This window comes from Talpa europaea (genome assembly GCF_964194135.1).
Source record: "Talpa europaea genome assembly, chromosome: X".
In the NCBI taxonomy this organism is placed as follows: Eukaryota; Metazoa; Chordata; class Mammalia; order Eulipotyphla; family Talpidae; genus Talpa; species Talpa europaea.
Window position 1 is genome coordinate 47,818,285 of NC_140081.1, and position 22,274 is coordinate 47,840,558.

At 51.0% G+C, this 22,274-nt stretch overlaps 1 protein-coding gene across 1 annotated transcript; it reads right to left on the reverse strand.

Moving 5' to 3' along the window:
- Positions 1-2,127: 2,127 nt before the first annotated feature.
- CXCR3 (C-X-C motif chemokine receptor 3) lies at positions 2,128-3,348 on the reverse strand (the record flags this gene model as incomplete). The annotated part of the gene is made up of 1 exon (XM_084258574.1): positions 2,128-3,348. The coding sequence occupies one exon, from the start codon at positions 3,346-3,348 to the stop codon at positions 2,260-2,262; it is 1,089 nt and encodes a 362-aa protein (XP_084114700.1). The 3' UTR covers positions 2,128-2,259.
- Between the last annotated feature and the right edge of the window lie 18,926 nt (positions 3,349-22,274).

Genomic DNA, 22,274 nt, shown 5'->3' on the forward strand with positions numbered 1-22,274 from the left:
ATCTTTTGTCCAAGGCCCTGGACACCTGAGTCTCTGTGGGGTGTGTCTGGACACAGACACGCTCCATCACAGAGCACTTTCCATCTGGGTTTCTCTTTGCTCTTGTGACTGTCCCACAAGTACTTCAGTGGCCTGCCCATTTGTAGGAGATCATCTGGGAAGAGACTGGAATCAGCATTGCATTTGTTTCCTATTGCTGCCATGACACATTGCCACGAGCTTAGTGGCTTAAGGCACAAATTTAATACTTTTTTTTGAGGATGTGTTATTTTTTAAAAAAGAGACCACATCACTTCATTTGTAACAGCGAGTTAATAATTCAAGAAGGCCACAGAAAGCTAGTTCATCTACAAAATAACAAAAGGATAAGCCCCTTCCCTACCCAAGTCTTCAGTTAACTTTCTTTGGATCTCCATTCTCCCGCCCACACAGCTTGCTGTTTCCAGGGTGGAACTCTGCTTTCAAATCTTATGCTGTTTGGGAGGTTAGTCTGTCCACTTGCTTCAATATCAAAATGGAGGTTCCTTACTTAGCTAAGGAACATAACAAGTGTTCTTCCATTTCAGCCTTAACCCAAGGCCCATGAATGTTTTCTTTAAAAAGCTGTATGTAGGCGAATGATGTGGAAAGGGCCAGAGATGTGAGATGGAAATCAGTTGAAGGGCAAAGAGCAGGGTACTCACGGCACTAATGGATACTAGGTAGCACCGTAATTGAAGAAGGTGAGGTGACCTAGCAGCATAAAGATGGCGTGGCACAGACGGCGCTAATGGACTCTGTTAGGGTCTTCAGTGCTGCCAGTGAGTTCCCAGGGATGTGTGACCAGAACAAACATATTGTCTTACAGCTCAGGAATCGGAAGTCTGGCATGAACCTCATGGGGCTAAGATCAAGTTGTTGGCAGGGAGGGCTATACTTCCCTCTGGGGAAACCAGGGTTGGGGTGGAAGATTACATTTCCTGGTCTGTTCCAGCTTTTTCGAGTTTGCCTGCATTTCTTGTTGTGTGATCTCCTTCCTCCAACCTCAAAGGCAGCAACATCAGTGTCTCCGACTCTCCTGCCTTCCTTTCATTTTTTAAAATATTTCATTTTTTATTAAAGTTTTTTTATTTTCTTACACTACTGTTTATTTTTGCACAATATTTAATTTCTCCACTCATGTGTAGTCCCTATAAATCTCCCACCATAACATCCATGAACTGTCTCCATAGTCCCTTGTGCTCTTCCTGCCCCGATTTCTTCCTTTCACTTTTAAGGAGTCTAGTGATGACCCTGAACCTGCCTGGATAATCCAAGAGCATCTTGTTTTAAGGTCAGCCAACTGGCAACCTCAATTCCCTCTTGTCACCCAAGGGACACAAGTCACAATTTCTGGGGATTAGAGTGTGGGCATCTTTTATTCTGCCTACTGCCAATATCTTTACTGGTCTGGCATCACTGAGACTTCTTGCAGGTGCCCTTCACTTTACAATCTTAAAAGTGTTCCTTTAGAAGCCACGAACCAAAGCCTACTCTCAAATCTGGATGAAATTGGGTATGTGCCCAGAGTGGTATGAGCTTCCCCAGCCAAATCCTCAGGGCCCTCCTCCCCAGCCCCATCTCCAGCCAACTGGATGGTGGCACATTCACTTCCTTAGGGGAGTCAGCGCGGTGGCTCCACCCTGTGTTTTAATTGAGGTAACCTTGGCTTACAACGCTATATGTTTTGGGGATAAGGTTCATACCTTTTCAAATGTATGTTACCACACCAGGCCCACCACCAAAACCCCAATAATCCCCAACCACAGTCCACTGGGTGATTATCCTGTTTATTAAAATACTTTAAGCAGAGTTTTAGACACCGGAATATAAGAGAGCAAGTATAGAGGTCTTTGAAAGGACCATAGCCACAGTCACTGCAGAACTGGGGGGGCCTGAGCCGAGGCCCCATGGGGCAGCTTCCACTAAGCTGTTTGCCTCGTGCTCCCTGCACCTGGGAAGCCACGGTCTAGTTGCTGAATCAGAAGGTGATGGAACTCCAGGCAGTCAACCCGAGGCAGCCTCTGGAGCGGCAGGATGGGGCTTGGCAGCACAGGAGCAGCCCCTGGAGGCAGGAGGGCGGCTCCCTGAGAAACCTGGTGGTGCTGGGGCTGCTGAGCAATCCCAGGAGTGTGGGGAGCTAGGCTTATTGACAAGAGTGGGGAGGAGACTGGCATGAGGAGGAAGTCAGACGGCATGAGGAGGAAAACAGGTGGCAAGAGGGGATCCCCCAAGCCAGCCTCACAAACCTGAGTAGGAGGCCTCTGTGGTCTCAGACCAGGATGAATCCCGGCGGGAAGACGACGGCTGCCCTCTCTGCACTGGGCACCCCAGGCGCATAAACAGCATCCACATGTGCTCTCGGAACTTGACACCCACAAAGGCATAAAGCAAGGGGTTCAGGCAGCAGTGTAGGTAGCCCAGACCTGCGGTGACTGACTTGGCCACGTCTACCTGGCTTTCTCGACCACAGTTGCGGGCCAAGGCCCCCAGTTCCATGAGGATGTCCACCAGCAGAGCCAGGTGGTAGGGGCTCCAACAGAGGGTGAAGGCCACCACCACCGTAACCACTAGCCGCATGGCTCGCAGCCGCCGTCGGCCTCTGGAGAGCAGCAGCACAGTCAGGATGCGGGTGTAGCAGTAGGCCATGACCAGCAAGGGCAGCAGGAAGCCAGCCACCAGCTGCAGTCCTTGCAGAAATGTGCGGCGCCACTTCGTGATGGTGTACTGGCAGAAGGTGGCATTGAGGCGCATATCGTGCTGGGCCGACAGGTAGATGAAGTCAGGGACGGTAAAGAGCAGGCAGAGCCCCCAGACAATGATACAGATGAGGGGTATGCGGCCCAGGGACACCCGGCGGTAGAGTTGGGTGGCATGCACGATGCTCCAGTACCTGTCAATGCTGATGCAGGCCAGCAGGAGGGCCCCTGCATAGAAGTTGATGTGGAAGAGGGCACCGGCCACTTTGCAGAGGCCTGAGCCAAAGACCCACTGGACAGCAGCGTCCACCGCCCAGAGCGGGAGGGTCAGCACCAGCAGCACATCAGCCACCGCCAGGTGTAGCAGGAAGATGTCAGTGCTGCTCAGGGCCGCCCGCTGGCTCAGCAGCACGGTGGCCACCGCGCCGTTGCCCAGCAGCCCCAGCACAAAGAGGAGGCTGTAGAGGACCGGCAGGACAGCCCGGTCGAAGTTGAGGCTGTAGTCCTGCTGGCAGGGTGGGGAGGCGCAGCAGGAGTCACTGTCGTTTTCTCCTCTGTAGTCATAGGGAGAGCTGCTGTTTTCCAGAAGGAAGTCTAAGTCAGAGGCTAGGAGCACCTGGTGTTCGCTCATCTGTAGGGGGAAGGAGGGAGGGAGGGGAGAGGGTAAGGCCTTGACTCCTGAGGAGCCTTTCTTGGAGCAGCCCCTCTGTGAGGCCAGCCCCAGGCCCTGCCGTGACGGGTCTCGCCCCTTTCTTTTTTTTAATATATTTATTACATCATCCTTCAGTTGTGCACAATGTATGGTTTCCCCGTGAAATTCCCACCACCCATTTTCTAATTAATTGATTTATATATTTTTTTTCATTATCATTTGTGTATGCTTGCTTTCTCCTCTCAGGTGTAGTCCCCACAGAATTCCCACCACCAATCCACCCTCGCACCATCACCACAGTCCCTGGGCTCTTCCCTCCCCTGTCCTGGTCCCTCTCCCTCCCCCTCCCCTGCAGGATGTCTCTGGTCTCTGGTTGCCTGTTGATTTTGACTCTTACTTTATCATAGTGATTCTTTTCCTGATCGCTTGTTTGGTTCCTCTGCATTCCTCCTGCACCTTTCTTCCAGGGCCGCACCTCCTGGAGGCCACCCGCCCTGCCCTGGGCGCTGCGGTGGTGCTCACTTCCCTTCTCCAAGACTGCTTCTCTCTTACCTTCTGGGTCCTCTCATCAACCCAGGGACTGTGGGTAGGAGGAAGAGCCTGCTTCTGTGCAGGGCCCTCCCTGCCCTCTCATCTCTCTTACTCTGCTTTCAAGGCTCACGGTCCTCGGGATCCCAGCTGTGCCCAATCCCACAACCCTCCTCCCCAGGTGCTTCCCTCCATTCCCCTCCTCCAGCCACTGGCTCTTCTTCCTGATTCCTTGTCTGGGGGCCCCACCTTCCCACCCCCCCAACCCCCCCTGTAGGGCCCCTCTCGGAATCACTGCTTTCCCCCACCCCTAAATCACCCCTGAGCTGCGGTCCTCCCCACTGCCAATTCAGCACAGAACAACTCAAGTTCCAAGTCAGCTGAAGGGAGCCCCAAAGCCCACCTGGGGGAGCCTCTAGCACCTGCATTTTGCAGATGAGGCACCAAAGCCTGTAGTGACATGAAAGTCAGTGGCTAGGGTGGGTTCCCAATTCCCTATCCAGTGCTTCTACCGCAAACCCCAGCAGCCTCTACTTACTCATCCAACCCTCTGGTGTCCCTGAGCTGTGGGCCAGCCCTGATGTTCCCCCATGTCCTGGGCTCTCCACTCCCAGCTGTGGTCAGGGCCTGGTTGGGCAGCAGCACTTACCTCAGGGAGCATGGCTGGGCTGGTGCTGCCTACCCCTCCGCTAGGCGATTGTGGTTAGCAACCCGTATTACAGAGGAAATGAGGGCTCGTGAGCGTCCGCAGCACCTACCCTAGACGTAAAGCTGCTGAGTTTGGCCCAGCCATCCCTCTGATTGGATGAAGTTGGAGCACTGGAGAAGCTGGCCACAAATCTGGGACCACAGAGGTTGGGTCCTAAGAAGGGCAGGGGTGCTGGGTGGGGCTCTACTCCTTTGGGAGAGAGGTCTGAAGAAGAAACAGCTCAGCTGGGAGGCAAAAGGGGGCTCTCTCTCTACCACCTGCTTCTGCGCTATTTATAGTCACCGTGCAAACCAGAGGAATCGTGCTCCTCTGTCCCTGCTAGAACTTATCTGGGCGCCACAGCAGACTATCGCTAAGCATGTTGAAGCTGTAAATGGGGATTAACCTCAAAAAATTCAGATATTTTAAAAAAGAAATTCATCAGCCCAAATCTAGTCCTCCCCATTAAGTAACAAAGACAAGAAGAGGGAACTTCTAGTAATGAACTTACTGCCTTAAAAGCTTTCTCTGGACCTGCGTCAGTGCGACCACAGACTCTCTTGTGAGGTAGGGGACTGTCTCCGTGGCTAATTCTGAAAGGGGAAAGGACTTTGCCGGGCACAGTAAGTAGGGGTGCCTAGGATTGAACCCATGACTGTCTGACATCTTGTACCACTCTTCACACTGCCTTTGGTTTTGTTTTTAATGGAAAAACTATGCTATATTTCATGCACTTAAACACAAATGAATCCAGCTTTATATTTTAACCTGGAGGCATCTAAAAAGGCAAAGGCCACATGCGGAGGAGGCAAGTTGCAGAACATCATGTCTAGCTTGGCACCACTGGAGTTAATTTGAAAAGCTATGTACAAAAACCAACACTGGATTGTTTTGGATATAGTCGTTTGTTCTAGAAGTTTAAAACATTACAGCAGTTGCTTCTGGAGTGAGAAGAAAGGGAGCTGGGTTAGGGAAGAGGACACAAGACGTCCTGATTTTAAGGAAAAGCTGTAAAAAGTGTTTGTAGAGCAAATCCTGTACGGCTACAGGAAACTTCCCTCCCCACCTCCACCAACCTGTCCTTCAACTCTTCCCCTACACTCTTAAGGACCCCTGTGATGACACCCCTGTGTGACGGGGGTTCACCCAGATAATACAGGAAAATCTTAAAGTCAGCTGATCAGCAAGCTCAGTTCTCTACGGCCCTGTTCTTATCACCAGGGAGTGGGTGGGTCGTGGGGGGAAGCTTCCCTTAACTTGCCTCTCCCAAGCAGTTTTCTCTCTCCTCTGTACGAAGAGAAGAAGGGAGAGATGTGGGGTGGGGGCGATGAGGGAGTTCGGACAGTGCTAATGCTAGCTCATAGCCTTGGGCTTCACTTTTTAGTCAGACATTTACGCCAGAACCTCTAAGCTCAGACCTGGAATTTAGTTCAGACTTACCTATGAGACACACGCTTGAGACAGTGAGGCTCTGCCCTTCCGTCTGTGGGAAGAAGATGTCACTGCCCTTTTTCTGAAACAGTGTGTTACCTGCAGGGGCCAGGGAGGGGCAACTGAGGTCCTGGATGAGGCCAGGAGTAGTACCTGTGTGTGTGGGTGTGGGGGGGGGACTGGGAAGATTCCAGAAGCCACAGCAGTGAGCATGTTGGGACATGGCAAGGACTGGCTGAGGCCATAGAATGGTTTCCCGAGGCTGATTTGTGAAGAGTTTCCATTGACCAGACATGGGGGGAAGGGGGACAACCAAAAGCTATATTTGCTCAATTTAAAGGAGGGTCTTGTGTCTGGCAGTTACGTCCCACATCCTGGCTGGTGGTTTGTTTTTTTTGTTTTTTGGGGGGGTTTTTTGGTATTAAAAGGACCTTTTCTTTATGAAATGATGGTAAAAGTAGATAATTTGGGATCTTGTGTGGGCAAAAGTCAACTGCCTAGTGTGTCTCCCCCAAATATACGTAGGGATGTTACCAGACCATGTAAACTATAAAAGTTAGGGACCCTGGTTTCCTTCCTGGCATCCAGTCTCACTGGTCACCTGGAAACAGCAATGGCCACTTTCCCAGGTCTCTGGGAAGGAGAAATGAGAGGTTAGGCAAGAAGAGCTCCAGGAAGGCGCAGGGAACTGAGTTGGGCTGTGACCTGATAGGCCAGCCTGGGCTGTGGGGGACAGTTTGGCTGTAATTTGGGGGAAGAATGCTGAACTCTTCCCAACTCCCTGGCTCCACCCTGCTCCAGCTGTGTCCCAGGGACAAATGACATAACTGTTTTGAGCTGGTCTCCTCAGCGGGGTCTAATAAGATGAATTAAAGTTACCAAAGCTGTGAGGCCTCTGGCGCAGGGCCCAGTGCTTAGTAGGAGCGCAGCTGAGAATGCTAGAGTCTGTTCCTCTGGAAAGGTTGCTGGGAGGGTCTAATTCTCTGGCTGCCCAACTTTGTAATCTCAGGCAAATCATTTCACCTCTTTGCCGTGGTTTCTTCATATGAAAAGTAGGGATAAAGATAGCACACATGGGGTAGGGTTGCTCTGTGGACAGCTAGTGACACAGTAGAGAGTGTCTGGCACCAGGGAGGTGTCCGGTGAACACTTTCTTCACCTTTTTGCGACTTTCCAAACCAACCCCACCCAGGCCTCAGAATAGGGGGTCAGCTGTGGGCTTCTGCTGCCTTTTGTGGCTCAGATGACTTGGGAGGCCCTCATCTGGCCCTTTAATTTGGTCTTCTCCAGATCCAAGCACTGACAGATCAGGCCACGCGGGCCCTGCCCTTGGAGAGATCCACCCAGCCAGGGGCCCACTCTGAGCTGATAGATGCACCCTCCTGCTTCTGCCCTCCTGAGCAGCCAGTGGGGAAGCTGGAGGAGGAAGTTAGTCAGAATGAAGCTGCTCCGGGCCCCACCTGTGGTCAAGGTGTGAAATGTGCACCTGTCTCTTCTCTGCCACCCCTCCCCCTGTTTTTTTTTCTTTCTTTCACACCTCTGGGCTGTGGTTTGGGGAGCTGGGAGGCTTGAAGGTCTGAGCCCTGGGCCCAGTCCCTCACAGGAAGGAGGGCCTCCACCAACCAGGGAAGGGGGGCATTTCTTTCTTCTCCCTCTCAGTGTTTGCTGCCTCACAACCTTTCTGGTTGCTCCTCCTAATGCCCCTTGGAGGCCTGCTCCAAAAACCCCTGGCCCCATCACCAGCCCCAGGCTATAAGGGGTGCAGGCCCAGTGAGGCCCAAACTTCCTATGGGGCTCAGGCAGTAGCCTCAATTGAGGCCAAATCTTTCTTGCATGGCATTAAGAGTCCCAGCCCCAGGATGGGGTGTGGATCTACTCTAGACATGCCAGGACTCTGGGCTGCCTGCTGCCAGTTCTGAATTTCCCAAGGGGAGCTTCAGCCACAGGGAGCCTGTAGTACCAGCAAGGCACAGAGCAGGATCTCTATGATCCGGGCAGACAGGTAAAGGAGAGTCCTGGAGCCCTTAGTGGTTTTTCAGGCTTTTATTGGGATTTTACCAGGTACAGGGCAGGCAGGGGTGCCAGGGGGCTGGGAGGCAGCCCCCGGTGTATCTTCACTCTTTCTGGGCTCCCTGGTGTTCTCGTTCTCTCTGCTCATTTCGTCCACCACTGCTACTTGTGCTCTCTTCTGGTAGTTCCGCTACTCTGGTGTCTCGCGACGCTGCCCTTACGAGCCCAGTCTCTCAGCCCAGGTGTACCCACCTACATATGCCCACACCCCACTCCAGGTGCCCGCCATCAGGCATGCATTCAGGACCACAGGGATCCATTATCAATCCTAAAGGCAGGAGGGCAGAAAAGCCCTATACTTTACCTTACCCTACACCCTTTTTCTCACCCTGACCCTCCTGGCTTACCAGGGAGAAGAAATGTCAGCGTCTCCAGAATGAGGGTGTAAAGGCAGGACAGGCCACAGTGCAGGTTTTCTGATCCCATGCAGCCCAGGTAAAGGAGGAGTCAGAGTCCTTAGTGGGTTTTTGCAGGTCTTTTATTGGGGTTCACCAGGCATATGGCAGGCAGGGGTGCTGGCTGGGGGGCTGGGAGGTTGGCAGGCCTCCCAGCCCCCAGCAAGTCTTCACTCTATCTGGGCTCTCCGGCGTTCGTTCTGCTGCTTCTCGGCTTCTGCTGCTGCTTCTACTGCTGCTGCCACTGCTGGCGTCCCCGTGACGCCGCCCTTAAAAAGCACAGTCTTAGCTCAGCTGAATCCCATCTACCTATGCCCACACCCTATTCCAGGTGCCCGCCATCAGGCATGCATTCAGGACAAGGATCCATCATCTATCCTGATGGCGGAAGGGCAGAAAAACCTGACATTTTCTTTACCCTACAGAGGGGCCTGGAGGACTAAGTGAAATTCTGCCCAGGAGCATCTATAGTGATCCCAGAAGTCTCTAGCCCATTGCAGACCAGCTCCTGAAGGCTTGGCCGGGAAATTCCTTACATCCGGTATTGGTTGACAGGCACGTCAGGTGACGTATGCACAGGTTGTAGCAGATAGCGGTCTGCGAGTTCTCGGAGCAGCTGTCTGAGCAAAGAGAAGTATGGAAAATATCCAGCCAACGGTGGAGGTTGGACTGGGAGTTCATGGTTAGTAAGAAAATGTCTGCCATACATCAGTTCAAAGGGGCTAGACAACTTACACAAACACATCCTTCAATTTTTTGTTGAGATGACTTTAAATTTTAGTTCCCTTTGTAGGGGCAGGAACGGACACAGTGCAGGTTTTCTAGGATCCAGCAGACCGGGTAAAGGAGGAGTCAGAGTCCTCAGTGGGTTTTTGCAGGTCTTTTATTGGGGTTACCAGGTACACGGCAGGCAGGGGGTGCTGGGGGGCAAGTCTTCATTCTATCTGGGCCCTCCGGTGTTCTCTGATTCTCTTTCGACTTCTCTTTCGGCTTCTCTTTTGGCTTCTCTTTTGGCTTCTACTGGCGTCCCCGTGACGCCGCCCTTAAAAGCCCAGTCTCAGCCCAGGTGAATCCCATCTACCGATGCCCATACCCTACTCCAGGTGCCCGCCATCAGGCATGCATTCAGGACCTCAAGGATCCATCATCTGTCCTGATGGCGGGAGGGCAGAAAAGCCTGACATTTTTCCTTACCCTACACCTTACAACAAGGAGCAAAAAGTAGATCTTTAGAAAGTTAAGTTTACCTCAATAAGGAGCAAAATGGAAACCTGAAAGAAAGTTCAGTAAAGGATTAACAAAATTTTTTACTAAACTTCTCAAAACCTTAGTTTTATAAGGAAATTTGACACCATCTAAATAATGATGAAAAAAACAAATTTAAGACTGATACCCATTGTAGCTTTTCATTCCTGTACCCAATGATTTAATTGGCAGGGAATGGTGCCCAAAGCCTGCATCTGTTGGGCGATATTAATGCTTCCAATTTGGCTAAGGTCACCCTGTAGGGTTTGAATCGGGGGACGAGGAGGGATGGGTGGCCGTCTGGAGAGGATTTGTAAAAGGGGAAATTCCAGCTGGACTGACACTGTGTAAGAATCCCAAGCTGCAAAAGTCTTGCCAGGTGACACTGGATATCTAGGCATGCTTGCTGCGGGACTGAGACTGATCATAGCCTAGGGCTTATTGGAATAGGAAGGTGTGTGGATTTTCCAGCTGAGCAGGTCCATGGTGGAGAAGGGCTGGTCTGTGAATAAGCTCTGTCCACCTCGGAGAGTCCCGTTTGGATTGTAATATACTGGTCCCCCAATCTCTCTTAAGGGGAGCTGGAGAGCCTATTGTTCCCTGCAATCTACACTTGGGTTTTTTTTTTTAACCTGGGGCTTAAGAACTAGTGGCTCTGGAGAGTCAGGACTAGCAGGAGACAGCTGAGACTCAGATCCAGATGGAGTAAGTAGATGGGACTCACTCTAGTGGGATTCCCAGGAGACTGGCAGAGGAGGATGCAAGGGGGGCCTCCAGGGTGCCAGGGCATATTGTGGTTGTTGTTCTTTGTCATCAGTGGATGAAAAGACAGGTTCCTCAAGTTTTTGTGGGGTCGGGGATTTTGGAGAAATCTTTGTCTTTGCAATAACTTGCATTATGATTTAAGAGTTGCAGCAGAGGTTGTAAAACAGAAGTAGGTTGTTCTGCAACTTTTTTTTTGGTAAAGTTCTTTTTTTTTAAGATTTATTTATTTATTTATACATGCACTGGGTACAGTCAGAAGCACGGGAGGGTGAGAGAATTCACCAGAGCCAGAGCCGGGAGCAGAACAGGCAGAAGGACCGAAGTACACTGCTGAGGGGAGCAGCGGGCGGCAGGAGAGGTCTGCGCGCCATGTGGGACCCTCCTCTGGTGGCCGGGGAGCAGCCGGGGATTGAACTGGCGCTGCAGAGAGCGCGGGCAGCTTCGCAACCCAGCGCTCAACCGCTGCGCCACTGGGGAGGCCCTGTTCTGCAACTTTTAACCAAGGTGGCTGGGAAGGGACTATAGTAAGCCAGGAGGCTATATGTAGAAATTGGTCTGGGTGACCTGGGTTGCCCATGACCACTCTGTAGTGTTATAGGACAGGGAGAGGGGCAGCCCAAACCCCGCAAACCTGCCTATTCTAAATGGGTTCTGCCATCCGCCGCATCAACACAAAACATATGAGACTTTAATGGGAAGGAACTTTAATTAGGAAACAATACAGGTAAGGCAAAGAGTCTAATTTCTAAATCAAGCATCCAAAGTTGCCCATCCCCTCGTGGGTAAAACTCCATCCAAATGGGACTGGCCCAGAGAAAGGCCCCAAAGCCTGCCACAAGTCTAAAGCATCTTCCAGTGGGGACCCACAGAAAAGGGTCAGAAACAACCAGACAAGCCCGGAAGGAAAAGAGCAAAATCAACATCAAGATAAAAGCTGCCATTGTCACCTCCCCACGGGTCTCACCCACATCTGTGTCACCCAGTCCACGACCAAAAGACAAGCGCAGCTTCTTCACGTGTCTCTAGGCTCCATGCGCCTCCTCCAGGTCTCCTGGCTCCATTCTGCTTCCTTCCTCAGTCTCCTCTGCAGCTTCTCTTCTCCCTGCTCAGCTCCACCCTCCCTTGGGTGGGGCAGGGAACCTGGAACCTCCCCCTTTCCTGGGGACCACCCTGTTACAGTAGGAGGCAGTGAGTGACCACAACTGGGGTAGAGGTATCCCAGACCATGGGGTCGACAAATGGAAGGAGACGGCGGGTAGTCCTGAGAAGGATTGGTAGATGTTTGGAGCAGTGGGAGGGTGAGAGCAGCGCTAGGGTCTAGGAACCATGAGAGAGTAGCCCTGAGTTTGGTTAGGAGGTCGCGACCCAGGTGTGGTGTGGGGCAAGAAGGCAGGACTAAGAAAGAGTGAACTAAGGGCTTGTTGTCTATTTGGCAAGGGATAAGGCCAGTAGCTTGAGGTTGAGAGAGTTGGCCATCAACTCCCATAACCAAGATCTGAGAAGGATAAGTCTGACCCGGGTAGGAAGGGAGGACAGAGAAGGTAGCCCCCATGTCGACCAAAAAGGAGATGGACTTACCTGCTACCTTGACCATTACCCTGGGCTCCTTGAAGGTTATTGGAGTTGACAGGTCCGGGTCTCTTCAGTCCTCAGCTGCCAAACCCAAGACCGCCGGTGGCAAGTACATTGGGGTTGGAGGGACTGGTCCACTAAGGCTAAGTGCAGAAGGACAGTCACTTCTCCAGTGGCCCTGGATGCCACAGATGGGATATGGTCCCAGCGGTGGGTGAGGGTTGGGGCAATGTTTGGACCAGTGACCTTCCTGACCACATTTGAAGCAAGCTCCCGGTGGCGGTCGACTGGGGCCCATTGTCATCCTTGGTCGGGCGGCAGGTGCTGCAGTCATTGGAGGAGCAGGGCATGATGGCCTCAAGGCAGCTGCTAGGTCCTGAGCTTGAAGCTCAGCCTTGTGGCGACTATGGGTCTCTATCCATCCTGTCCTGTTCCTCTGGGTTGTTAAATAATTTAAAGGCCATATTCAGCAGATCCCGGTAGGGGTTTGAGGACCATCCTCAGCCTTTTTTTAGTTTTTCTTCCGATGTCAGGGGCTGATTGAAATATGAAATGTGTAGCCGGATGGTGGCCTCCAGGCCAGTCAGAATCTAACCTGGTGTATTGCTGGAGGGCATCAGTGAAGTGGCTAAGGAAAGCGGCCGGATTTTTTGAGGGGAACTGGGTGATCTTTTGCAGCTTGTCAAAATTAACTGCCTTATGGGCTGCTGCTTGGAGACCAGCCAAGAGGAAGGTGATGAAACGGTCTTGGAGAGCCCTGCCCTGGCAACCCACGTCAGTGTCAGTCTGGTATTCCCAGCCAGGCTCCTGGCAGGGAGCTGCTTCAGGGCCTGGGGGCATGGTTGTGTCAGTGAAATGGACCTGATCTGCATGGTCTTGAGCAGACCGAAAAACACGTTCCCTTTTATTCAAGGTCAGGATGGAAGAGGGGATAGCATGTAAATCATGACACGTAAGGTCATACGCTTGGGTAAGATAACGGAACTCTTTGGTGTAGGTAGTGGGATCGTTAGTGAAAGAGCCGAGATGCTTTTCAATCAGGGAGAGATCAGACAGAGGGGAAAGGACGTGGACACGAATTACTCCTTCAATCCCTGCCACTTCCCTAAGGGGACGGAGAAGAGGACGATCAGAGAGCAGGTGTGGTGGCTAGGAGGTGAAGGAGTGGGAGGAGGTGAAGACAGAGAACCTAGAGGATCAGAGAATGCGGAAGAGGGGTCTGGAGAGGGTGTCTTTTTTTAATGTAGTGACTGGGGTCATGAGAGGGTGAAGAGTGAGAGGAATCTTGACAGGTTTCCAGGAGGGAGGGATGGGAGGGAGGGACGGGAGTGCAAGAGAAAGAAAGCCTGGACGTAAGGGATCTCTGACCATTTTCCATTGCAGTGACAGAAATTGTTTAGGCCTGTAAGGACCGAAAAGTCAGAAATGCCATGTTCGGGCCAGTGGGGCCATTGTCTAATTGATATTGAGGCCAGGCAGTGTTGCAGTAGAAGATGAGACACTTAGGGCGTATATCTGGCCTAAGCCCCAAAGGATTGAGGTTTGAGACAAGGCATCACAGTGGAGTGGCTGGGCTAGGCTTAGAATTGGCCTACCCCATGGCTAAGTTGGCTCCTTTTCCCAATTAACAGGGCACAGAGTCAGGAATGCAGCATCCCACGAACCTGATCCAGCCTTTGGGGGTGCAGACCCTGAATTGCGGAGTCCACAACTCAGTCCTGGCCTTTGGAACAGGGGCAAACAAGGAGAGGGACATCTCCACTACTCGTTTGTTGCTTAGGATGGGGCACCTAGTATGGACGGGTGTCCCCAAATTCAGGTCTAGGTGTATTGGGGGTCAACTGATGTGGGCCCATGGTTTACAGAACAGCTCATCAAGGTAGGGGGTTAGGAGAGGAGCCGGATAGCCAGGGGCAAGGGCCTCCTAGAAAGGAGGGTCAGACAGATGACTTACCCTAAGAATCAAGGCCGGTGGTGAATGTGAGGCACCTGCAATGGAGAGGCAAGGTCCCAGGGACAAGAAGGTGGCCCCGATGCCAGGGGGCACAGCCTTCCTGGGTTTTGGCAGCAAGATGAAAGGATTGGCGCGGTAAAGAAAAGGAGAGCCAGGCTAAGTTTCTCACAGGCAGGAACTTTATTGCGATCCCGGGCAAGGTTTGCCGACCCCCGCGGGGGTCGAAGAGGGCGTGCCATTGTGGAGGGAGATGTCCTTTTATAGGGTGAGGAATGGCTAGGCGGGAAACTGGGTATGCGGAACCGAAGTTGTTATTTTGTGGTGGTTTCTGGTTGATCGCTATCCGGTACTGTTTATGTCAGGTGGAGGCCTCTGGTTCCAGGAGCTGAGGCAAAGGTGGAATTCCCTCTGTGCTTTCAAGGCCCCTCCTTGTGCCCACGGCCTGGGCCCTCACCAGGCCCCCTGCACCGACCTTACAGGGGTAAATGTCTATCACATCTGCAACTTTCATCTGGCATGGAAAGCAAACACAGAGCAGAGAAAACACACAAAGGATAAGCAAATATTACTAGCTGGTGATAGGAGGAAAGGGGATAACAGAGTCTTTCATGCTGTCCTTATAACTTTTCTATGTTCAAAATTATATCAAAATAAATGTTACTGAAAGTCTGTCATGCAGGATGGGTTTGCTGTTAGACACTCTTCCCGGGACCAGCTGGGAGGCCTTGGGAGAAGAAAGCAGGAAATTGGCCGGGTGCTGAGGGGAGGTTGGGAGGAAGGCTGTCCAGAACAAATGCTCCCTGGCTGTGGCCATAGCTTCATCCCCTCCCACAGTGCAGTCTTCAGTCCTCCCCGCAGCACTGCGTTGCTTCTGGACTCCTGGGCTTCTTCCCTCTAACCACTGTCTGGCTACTCCCCACCTCTCAACCCTGATTTCCTCCTCCCCCTCTGCCCTGACCCTCTGAGCCTGGACGACAGGAAGCGCAGCCTGCACACCAGGTGGAAGGCCCAGCAGCCCAAGAGCTCCTTTTCCAAACAATCCAGGGCGGCTCAAAGAATACAGGCTGTGTTTTGTACTGTTATTTTTTTACACTGATGTCTTATTTGTTCCCCTATATTCCTGCTATAAGTGAAACCATCCGGTATTTTTCTTTTTCCTTCTGGCTGATTTCACTGAGCATAGTTCCTTCTAGCTCCAGTACAAAACACAACAAAGCAAAAAGAGATACTTATAAATCAGAGACATCCTGCAGGGGAGAGGGATTGGAGGGAGGGAGGGCGGAGCACAGGGGACTGAGGTGATGGAGCACGGGTTCATTGGGGAAGGAAACTGGGGAGTGCACCTGAGGGGGCAGGGGAAGCAAATATTGTTTAAAAATGAACAACGATGTAAAAAAATAAAAAAAAAAAATAAGAAAGAATATAGGCTGTGCCCGAGGCTCTCAGGGGACGGGGCTCTTGGCTGGGCCCGCTGGGTGAGGTCCCTGCTGGGAAGCCCCACTTTCTCTGAGAGTAGCCAGTCTGGGCTGGGGATCCTGGCTGCTGCAGGGTTCCCTGGAGACCAGTGCTGACCCCCAAGCTGCTCCTTTGAGCCAAAGCTTCTGTATAGGGATCCTCCCTGGGTCCTTGTAAGACTCCCCATGTGACTCTCCCTGGCACCCCACATAGGGCTTTAAGCTGCCCTCCTGGAACTCTGCACAAGGCCCGCTGATAATGGACTTGACTCCAGTCTGGACTCTGTCCCCTCTGACCTTCCGGAAAATTCCTCAAGTAGCCAAGTAAATTTCCTAAATTCCCAACAGGGTGGGGCATTGATCTTGGGGGTTTGTCCACACACCCTGAGCGGGGCTGTCAAGGACCAAGCCCCCTGTGAATGTTGAGTCTGTGTTTCTCTCATAGACAATAAACCATCTGTACAGGCACAGCTTCAGTACTCCTCCTGCCAGAGCCAAGCTGGCCTCTTGTGAGGCACCGTGGGGTGCAGGGGGAGTGTGTGGACTGTCTGGATGGGATTCCTGGCTCTGCCATTCCTAGCTGTGTGACCTGGCACCGGTTATTCCACCTCTCAGTGCTTTGGTTTCCCTCCCCATATGAAAAAGAGTTAATATATTGTATAGTAAAAGCTCTCAGAGTAATGCCCCACATGTGGTCAGTGCTATATATGAATTTTTAGGAGCCCCCTTGCTGTGGCTGCTGTGGTCCTCCTAGGACTGGGCACACCCATAGAGACAGCTTCATTTGCATTGATGTACTGCATACCCCAAACTGGAAAGCCTAAGGCCCTGCCCTATCTGAGCTATAGAATTGGTTGAAATAGCTGATGTTTTTGGCTGTGAGGTCTGAATGCTAATTTGAGTTCAGTTCCCAAGTCTTCAAGGCGAATGGGGTGGGAAGCCCGTCCAGATGCAGAGCCTGGCTGGGTGGGCTGTCTACTCTGAGCTGTGGGCACCAGAAGCTTAGCCTTCCTTCTGGGGGACAGGACTTAAAGGAGCTCGAGGAGACACCGATTTGAAATCATGACTTCTCTCATGATACCAGAAATTCCTCACTCACAGTGTAACAGGGTGGTCCCCAGGAAAGGGGGAGGTTCCCTGCCCCACCCAAGGGAGGGTGGAGCTGAGCAGGGAGAGGAGAAGCAGCAGAAGAGACTGAGGAAGGAAGCAGGATGGAGCCAGGAGACCTGGAGGAGGCACATGGAGCCTAGAGACACGTGAAGAAACTGCGCTTGTCTTTTGGTCGTGGACTGGGTGACACAGATGTGGGTGAGAGACCTGTGGGGAGGTGACCATGGCAGCTTTTATCTTGATGTTGATTTTGCTCTTTTCCTTCTGGGCTTGTCTGGTTGTTTCTGACCCTTTTCTGTGGGTCCCCACTGGAAGATGCTTTAGACTTGTGGCAGGCTTTGGGGCCTTGCTCTGGGCCAATCCCATATGGATGGACTTTTACCCACGAGGGGACGGGTAACTTTGGGTGCTTCATTTAGAAACTAGACTCTTTGCCTTTCCTGTGTTGTTTCCTAGTTTTATTAAAGTTCCTTCCCATTAAAGTCTCATATGTTTTGTGTTGATGCGGCAGATGGCAGAACCCATTTAGAATAGGCAGGTTTGCGGGGTTTGGGCTGCCCCTCTCCCTGTCCTGTAACAGATTTGGCACCCAACATGATTTAGGCTGCCCCTCTCCCTGTCCTATAACAACAGAAAACCAGGTTCCTTGCTGAGTCAGCCAGAATGTCTGTTGTTGATGGGACAGACGAGACAGTAGCGATAATATTAATCAGTAATGCTGGATGGTCTCACTCATAGCAGGAATCTAGAAAACTTAAATAAGGGACCAGGAAAATGAATAACTATAAGAAAGTGAAAATCAGAATCAACAAAAAACTATGAAACAGAGACACTTTTGGGGGGGTGGGGGGCGGGAGGGGAGGGATTGGGATCAGAATGGGGGGGTTGCAATTGTATGGGGAATATAAAAATAAAATTTATTATTTAAAAAAATATTAATCAGTAATGCTTACATGGCACTTCCGATGTGCCAAGTGCTGCTTGAAGCACTGTTACGCATACATACCCTCCTAACAACTCATTGAGATGGGTTCTAATTTTATTCTTATGGTAAAGGTGAGGAAACAGACTCAAAGAGATTAAGTAACTTGCCCAAGATTAAACACCTAATTAGTGATAGAGCCTGGTTTTCAAACCACACAGCCTGGCCTCAAAACTCACAACCACGCTACTCTCCTGTCTTGGGTTTGAAAAGTTCATTGTGTGAATTGGACAGAGGACAGAGGGCCCCAATCTGGCCCCTGGCTGGGCCTGCTGATGGGGTGGGCTGCTCCTTATGCAAATCTCCAAGCAAGTTTCCAGAGCAGAGGAGGGACCCCTTCTAGAAACAAAGGAACTCCTCCCACATTCCACAGTGGGGAGCCAGGACCGAAATGAAAGAAAGAAGTTGGGAACTGGGGGTGGTTACCAAGGAAACAGTGTGGTAAAGCTGAAAGGCCAGCCTGTCTGGTGCTAAAAAAAAAATTCAATGATATTTTTAAAAACTTGAGGTTTTTTTTGGAGGATGGCTTAGGACAAACCCTCCATAAAACTCAAATGAATTTTTAGCATATTTGCTAGTGAATAGCTGCCTTTCATATAATTACCCAGAGTATTTTTAATTCCAGTAGCTTATAGTAGAGCTAGAGCAGCGCTTGCATATGAAGCAGTGGGTGGAGGTGGGTGGGGCTAGAGGAAGGCAGCTGCAAGATGGAGATAGGGAGCTGGTAGGTGTAGGGAGACCAGTTAGAGGGAGGGAGGTTGATAGGTGCCCTCAGGTCTGGCCTGGGAAGCCCAGCATAAAAGGGATCTGTTTAACCTCTTTGAACTCCATTGACAAGGAACCTTTACTTTCTTTTGTAACACCCACTCCTGCTACAGCTGTAACTATCCCAAAGCACGACTTGTCTGTAGAACGAGCTGTGGCAAATACCAGCCTAGAGAATGGGGCTGTTCTCCTGGCCCTATCTTCAAGGCCTTCTATGATCTGACCCCCACCTCCTGCCCCACCTGATTCTCCACTCTGCTTTGTGTATTTTGTATCCTAGCCAAGCTGGGTCACATGCTGCTGCAAGTATGCCCCAGGTTTCCACCGCTGGGCTTGTCTTGGCTGAGTCCTACCCCCCATCCAGGACACAGTGGTGCAGCTCGGATCCATGGAGGCATAAAAAGTTCCTCTAGTTGGGCCCTTCATCACTGCCTGAGGGCCCCAGGTGATGGAACAGGAAAGAAAGAATTGCAGAGAGGAAGCAGTATGGTAATAACACTGGAAGTGGCTGCCTAAGGGCGGCTGCCTAAGGGGGAATGCTCAGAAGTGTGGGGATGGTGCAAAGCAGAGCGCATCCCTGGAACCACCAGTGCTCAGCAGCCCCAGCCCCCAGACTATAGGGCCATGGGGACATAGGGAGCTAGCAGAGACCTACTTAGGGTTGCCAGGAGGAGAGGGGAGGTGTTATTCTAAACTGGGGGAGGGTGGGGAGGTTATTGGTCTGGGCCTAGTGGTGAGTGGTCTCTACTCCCTTCTGGCCTAGAAATGGGGCAAGCGTGCCATGGCTGGTACAAAGAGTGGGGTCTGCAGCAACTCTGCTGACTTCCTGAAGGACAAGTTGGCCTTTAGGATGGTTCCTATTTTTTTTTTTTAAGATTTATTTATTTATTTATTTATACAAGCACTAGGTACAGTCAGTCAGAAGCACGGGAGGGTGAGAGAATTCACCAGAGCTAGAGCGGGGAGCAGAGCAGGCAGAAGGACGGAAGTACACTGCTGAGGGGAGCAGCGGGCGGCAGGAGAGGTCTGCGTGCCATGTGGGACCCTCATCCGGTGGCCGGGGATCAAACTGGCGCTGCAGAGGCTGCGGGCAGCTTCACAAGCCAGCGATCAACCGCTGCGCCACCGGGGAGGCCCGGTTCCTATGTTCTTAGTGCTAAAGTATCAAATGCACATGTGAGATTTAGGCTAACTGGTTTGAAGTCTCCCAAAGGCTTGACTAATCGTCTCTGAGGTTGAGGTTTCCAAAAGGGAATACTCCACCTTTCTCTAGGAGTCTTATCAAGGACTTTCCTGTCTACTATCTCCCTAAGCCTCCCAGCTCCCTGGGGAGGTGAGCCGGGCAGCCATTATCATGATTTTTCTTATTTCTTTTACTATGGTAAAGTCTACATAAGACTTACCATTTTCACCATATTTTTTTTTTTTGACCAGGAATCATAGATATCTTTGTATGATAGGCAATGTATTCTTCACATATAGAATATTACATTTAACCTCAAAATTCTAAACCATTGGGCCTTCCCGGTGGCGCAGCAGTTGAGCGCTGGACTGTGAAGCTGCCCGCAGCCTCTGCAGCACAGGTTCGATCCCCGGCTGGCCGGCAAGGGTCCCACATGACGCAGCAGACCTCTCCTGTCGTGCCCGCTGCTCCCCTCAGCAGTGTACTTCATCCATCTGCCTGTTCTGCTCCCCGCTCTGGCTCTGGTGAATTCTCTCACCCTCCCGTGCTTCTGACTGTATCCAGTGCTTGTATAAATAAATAAATAAATCTTAAAAGAAAAAATGACATCTTTAAAAAAAATTCTAAGCCATTTGTGCATATTGAAAGGCTAAAAATAGGATGATGGTTTTGAAGTGCTTTTCATAAATTTTGGAGTTCTAGACGATTTTAAAAATAATTACAACTATCAGGGAGAATCTACCCCATATTAAATTTTATGTCTGACTCCCCAACTTCTCCCCCCACAATTGTGGAGAGAAGTAAGGACTGGATGTCAGTGTAGAATCAAACTCTCTGTTTTAAGTCCTTTACTTTAGACACCCATTTTTAAAAGTTCTTTTACATTGGCAGCTGGTATGAAATTAAAAAAAATGTGGTAAAAAATACATAACTCAAAATTTTACTCTCTCAGCCATTTTTAGAGGTATAGCTCAGTGACATTGAATATATCCCCAAAGGTGTGCAGCCACCAGTACCCCGCATCTGCGCAATGAGCTCTTCATCCTCCCCCCCAACACTGCACCCTTTCCCTCCCCCGGCTCCCCAAAGCTACTTTTCTGCCTTGTCTATGCATTCGACTGCTCTAGGGACCCCACACAGTATTTATCCTTCCGAGACTGGTCTATTTCATGTAGCATGATGTCTTCGATGTTGATGTGGTAACATATGCCCGAATTTCCTTCCTTTATAGGACTGATGCAAATTCCTTTGTATGGATGCACCCTGTTTTATTCATTGACCTCAATGGACATGTGGAGAGTTTCCACTTTGGGCCTAGTGTGAATAATGCTTACTTTGCAAGAGAGGGAAGTGAGGCTCAGAAGGGATCAGACAGCAAAGAGGTAGCAGGGCCAGGATCTAAATGTTGTCTTGACCCCAATCCTACTCATTGCCTGGCTAGGTGACCCCCAAAGAAGCAGTTGCCCTGCTCTCCACCCCTCCATCTCCAACAGACCTAGCTCCCATTTGAGTTGGCTATTCGCACTTAGCGAGCACTGGCTCGCTAAGTGGAGACCGTCATGGAGAAATCCTTTTTATCCTGCTCAAGTGCCTGTGGTCAGAGAGCTGGTCTTCTCTGCTTGGGTGACGTTTATGCTTTTTTCTGATCAAAGAAAGGACCAAAATAAAGATGTTAGTGTCTCTCTCTACTCCTATTCTGTGTCTTGCCCCCTCGGCTTCCTTGTACCTCCACTGATGGGATGTGTTTATTCTGGAGCAAGTGTGACCATTCAGCCTCCAGGAGGAGCTGGAGGGAGAAAGAGACTGGATTTTCTAGCCAGTCTTGGTCAGAGAAGTTTGTTTCTTATAAGCTCCAGGGCCCTCACTTCATCTACCCCGTCTGCTGCTACCAGATATGTAGAAAGCTAGCACTTCACCAAAGCTTTGCAAGGCACTTTTGAAAACTCTTTTGCGTTTAAGCATGTAGGAAAACTCATGAAGGTAACGTTAACCTTCCCTGTCTGCCTCTAAGGAATGTCGGGTCCTTCAGTAAGCACGAAAGTTAGGGGAATCAAAACTTTCTAAGGCTGCCATTAAACTTTCAAGTGATGTTTCAGCCCTAAGTCACACTCCATTTTGTGTCTCAACTGTGCCATAAATTCAGGTGGTCATTTCATCAGGAGCGTGGGAAGGTGGGGAAGCAGCAAACCACCACTCAGAGTAGTGTGGGATTGCCGTGGCGGGCCTGGGGAGAGCAGGGTGGCCAGTCAAGGATGCTTCTGTGGAGAAGCAGGCTGAAGCCTGTGCAGACAGTGGTCCTGGCTGACTCTGTTGGTTGTCTGCCCCACAGCCATACCTTCCCCCACCCCCACCAGAAGAGTCTTTGTCTCACAATGGAGGTTGGAAATACTAGGTATACTCACTTTCCCAGACTCCCTTGCAGGCAGGAATAGCCGTGCATGAAAGCTGGGTTCTGGTAACACTTATCTCTAGTCAAGACTTGGCTTTTAGAAGGATTGGTGCTCAAGCGGAGGACATAGATGCCCTGTGTCCATGTGTCCATGTGTCCTGTGTCCATGTGTCCAGGGCCAGAGGTGGCTTATCTGTTATAATCCCAGCCTCCGCCACCCTAAGCCAGTAGCAAACCTGATACCAGCCATGCATGCCCATGCTACCTCTGTGCCCTGGAATGGAAAGAGTTACACTAGAAAGAATGACAGGAAATTGAAAAGTTTTCCCCTGTCAAACTGGGTGGCTGAAAACAACACACACGTTTATTATCAC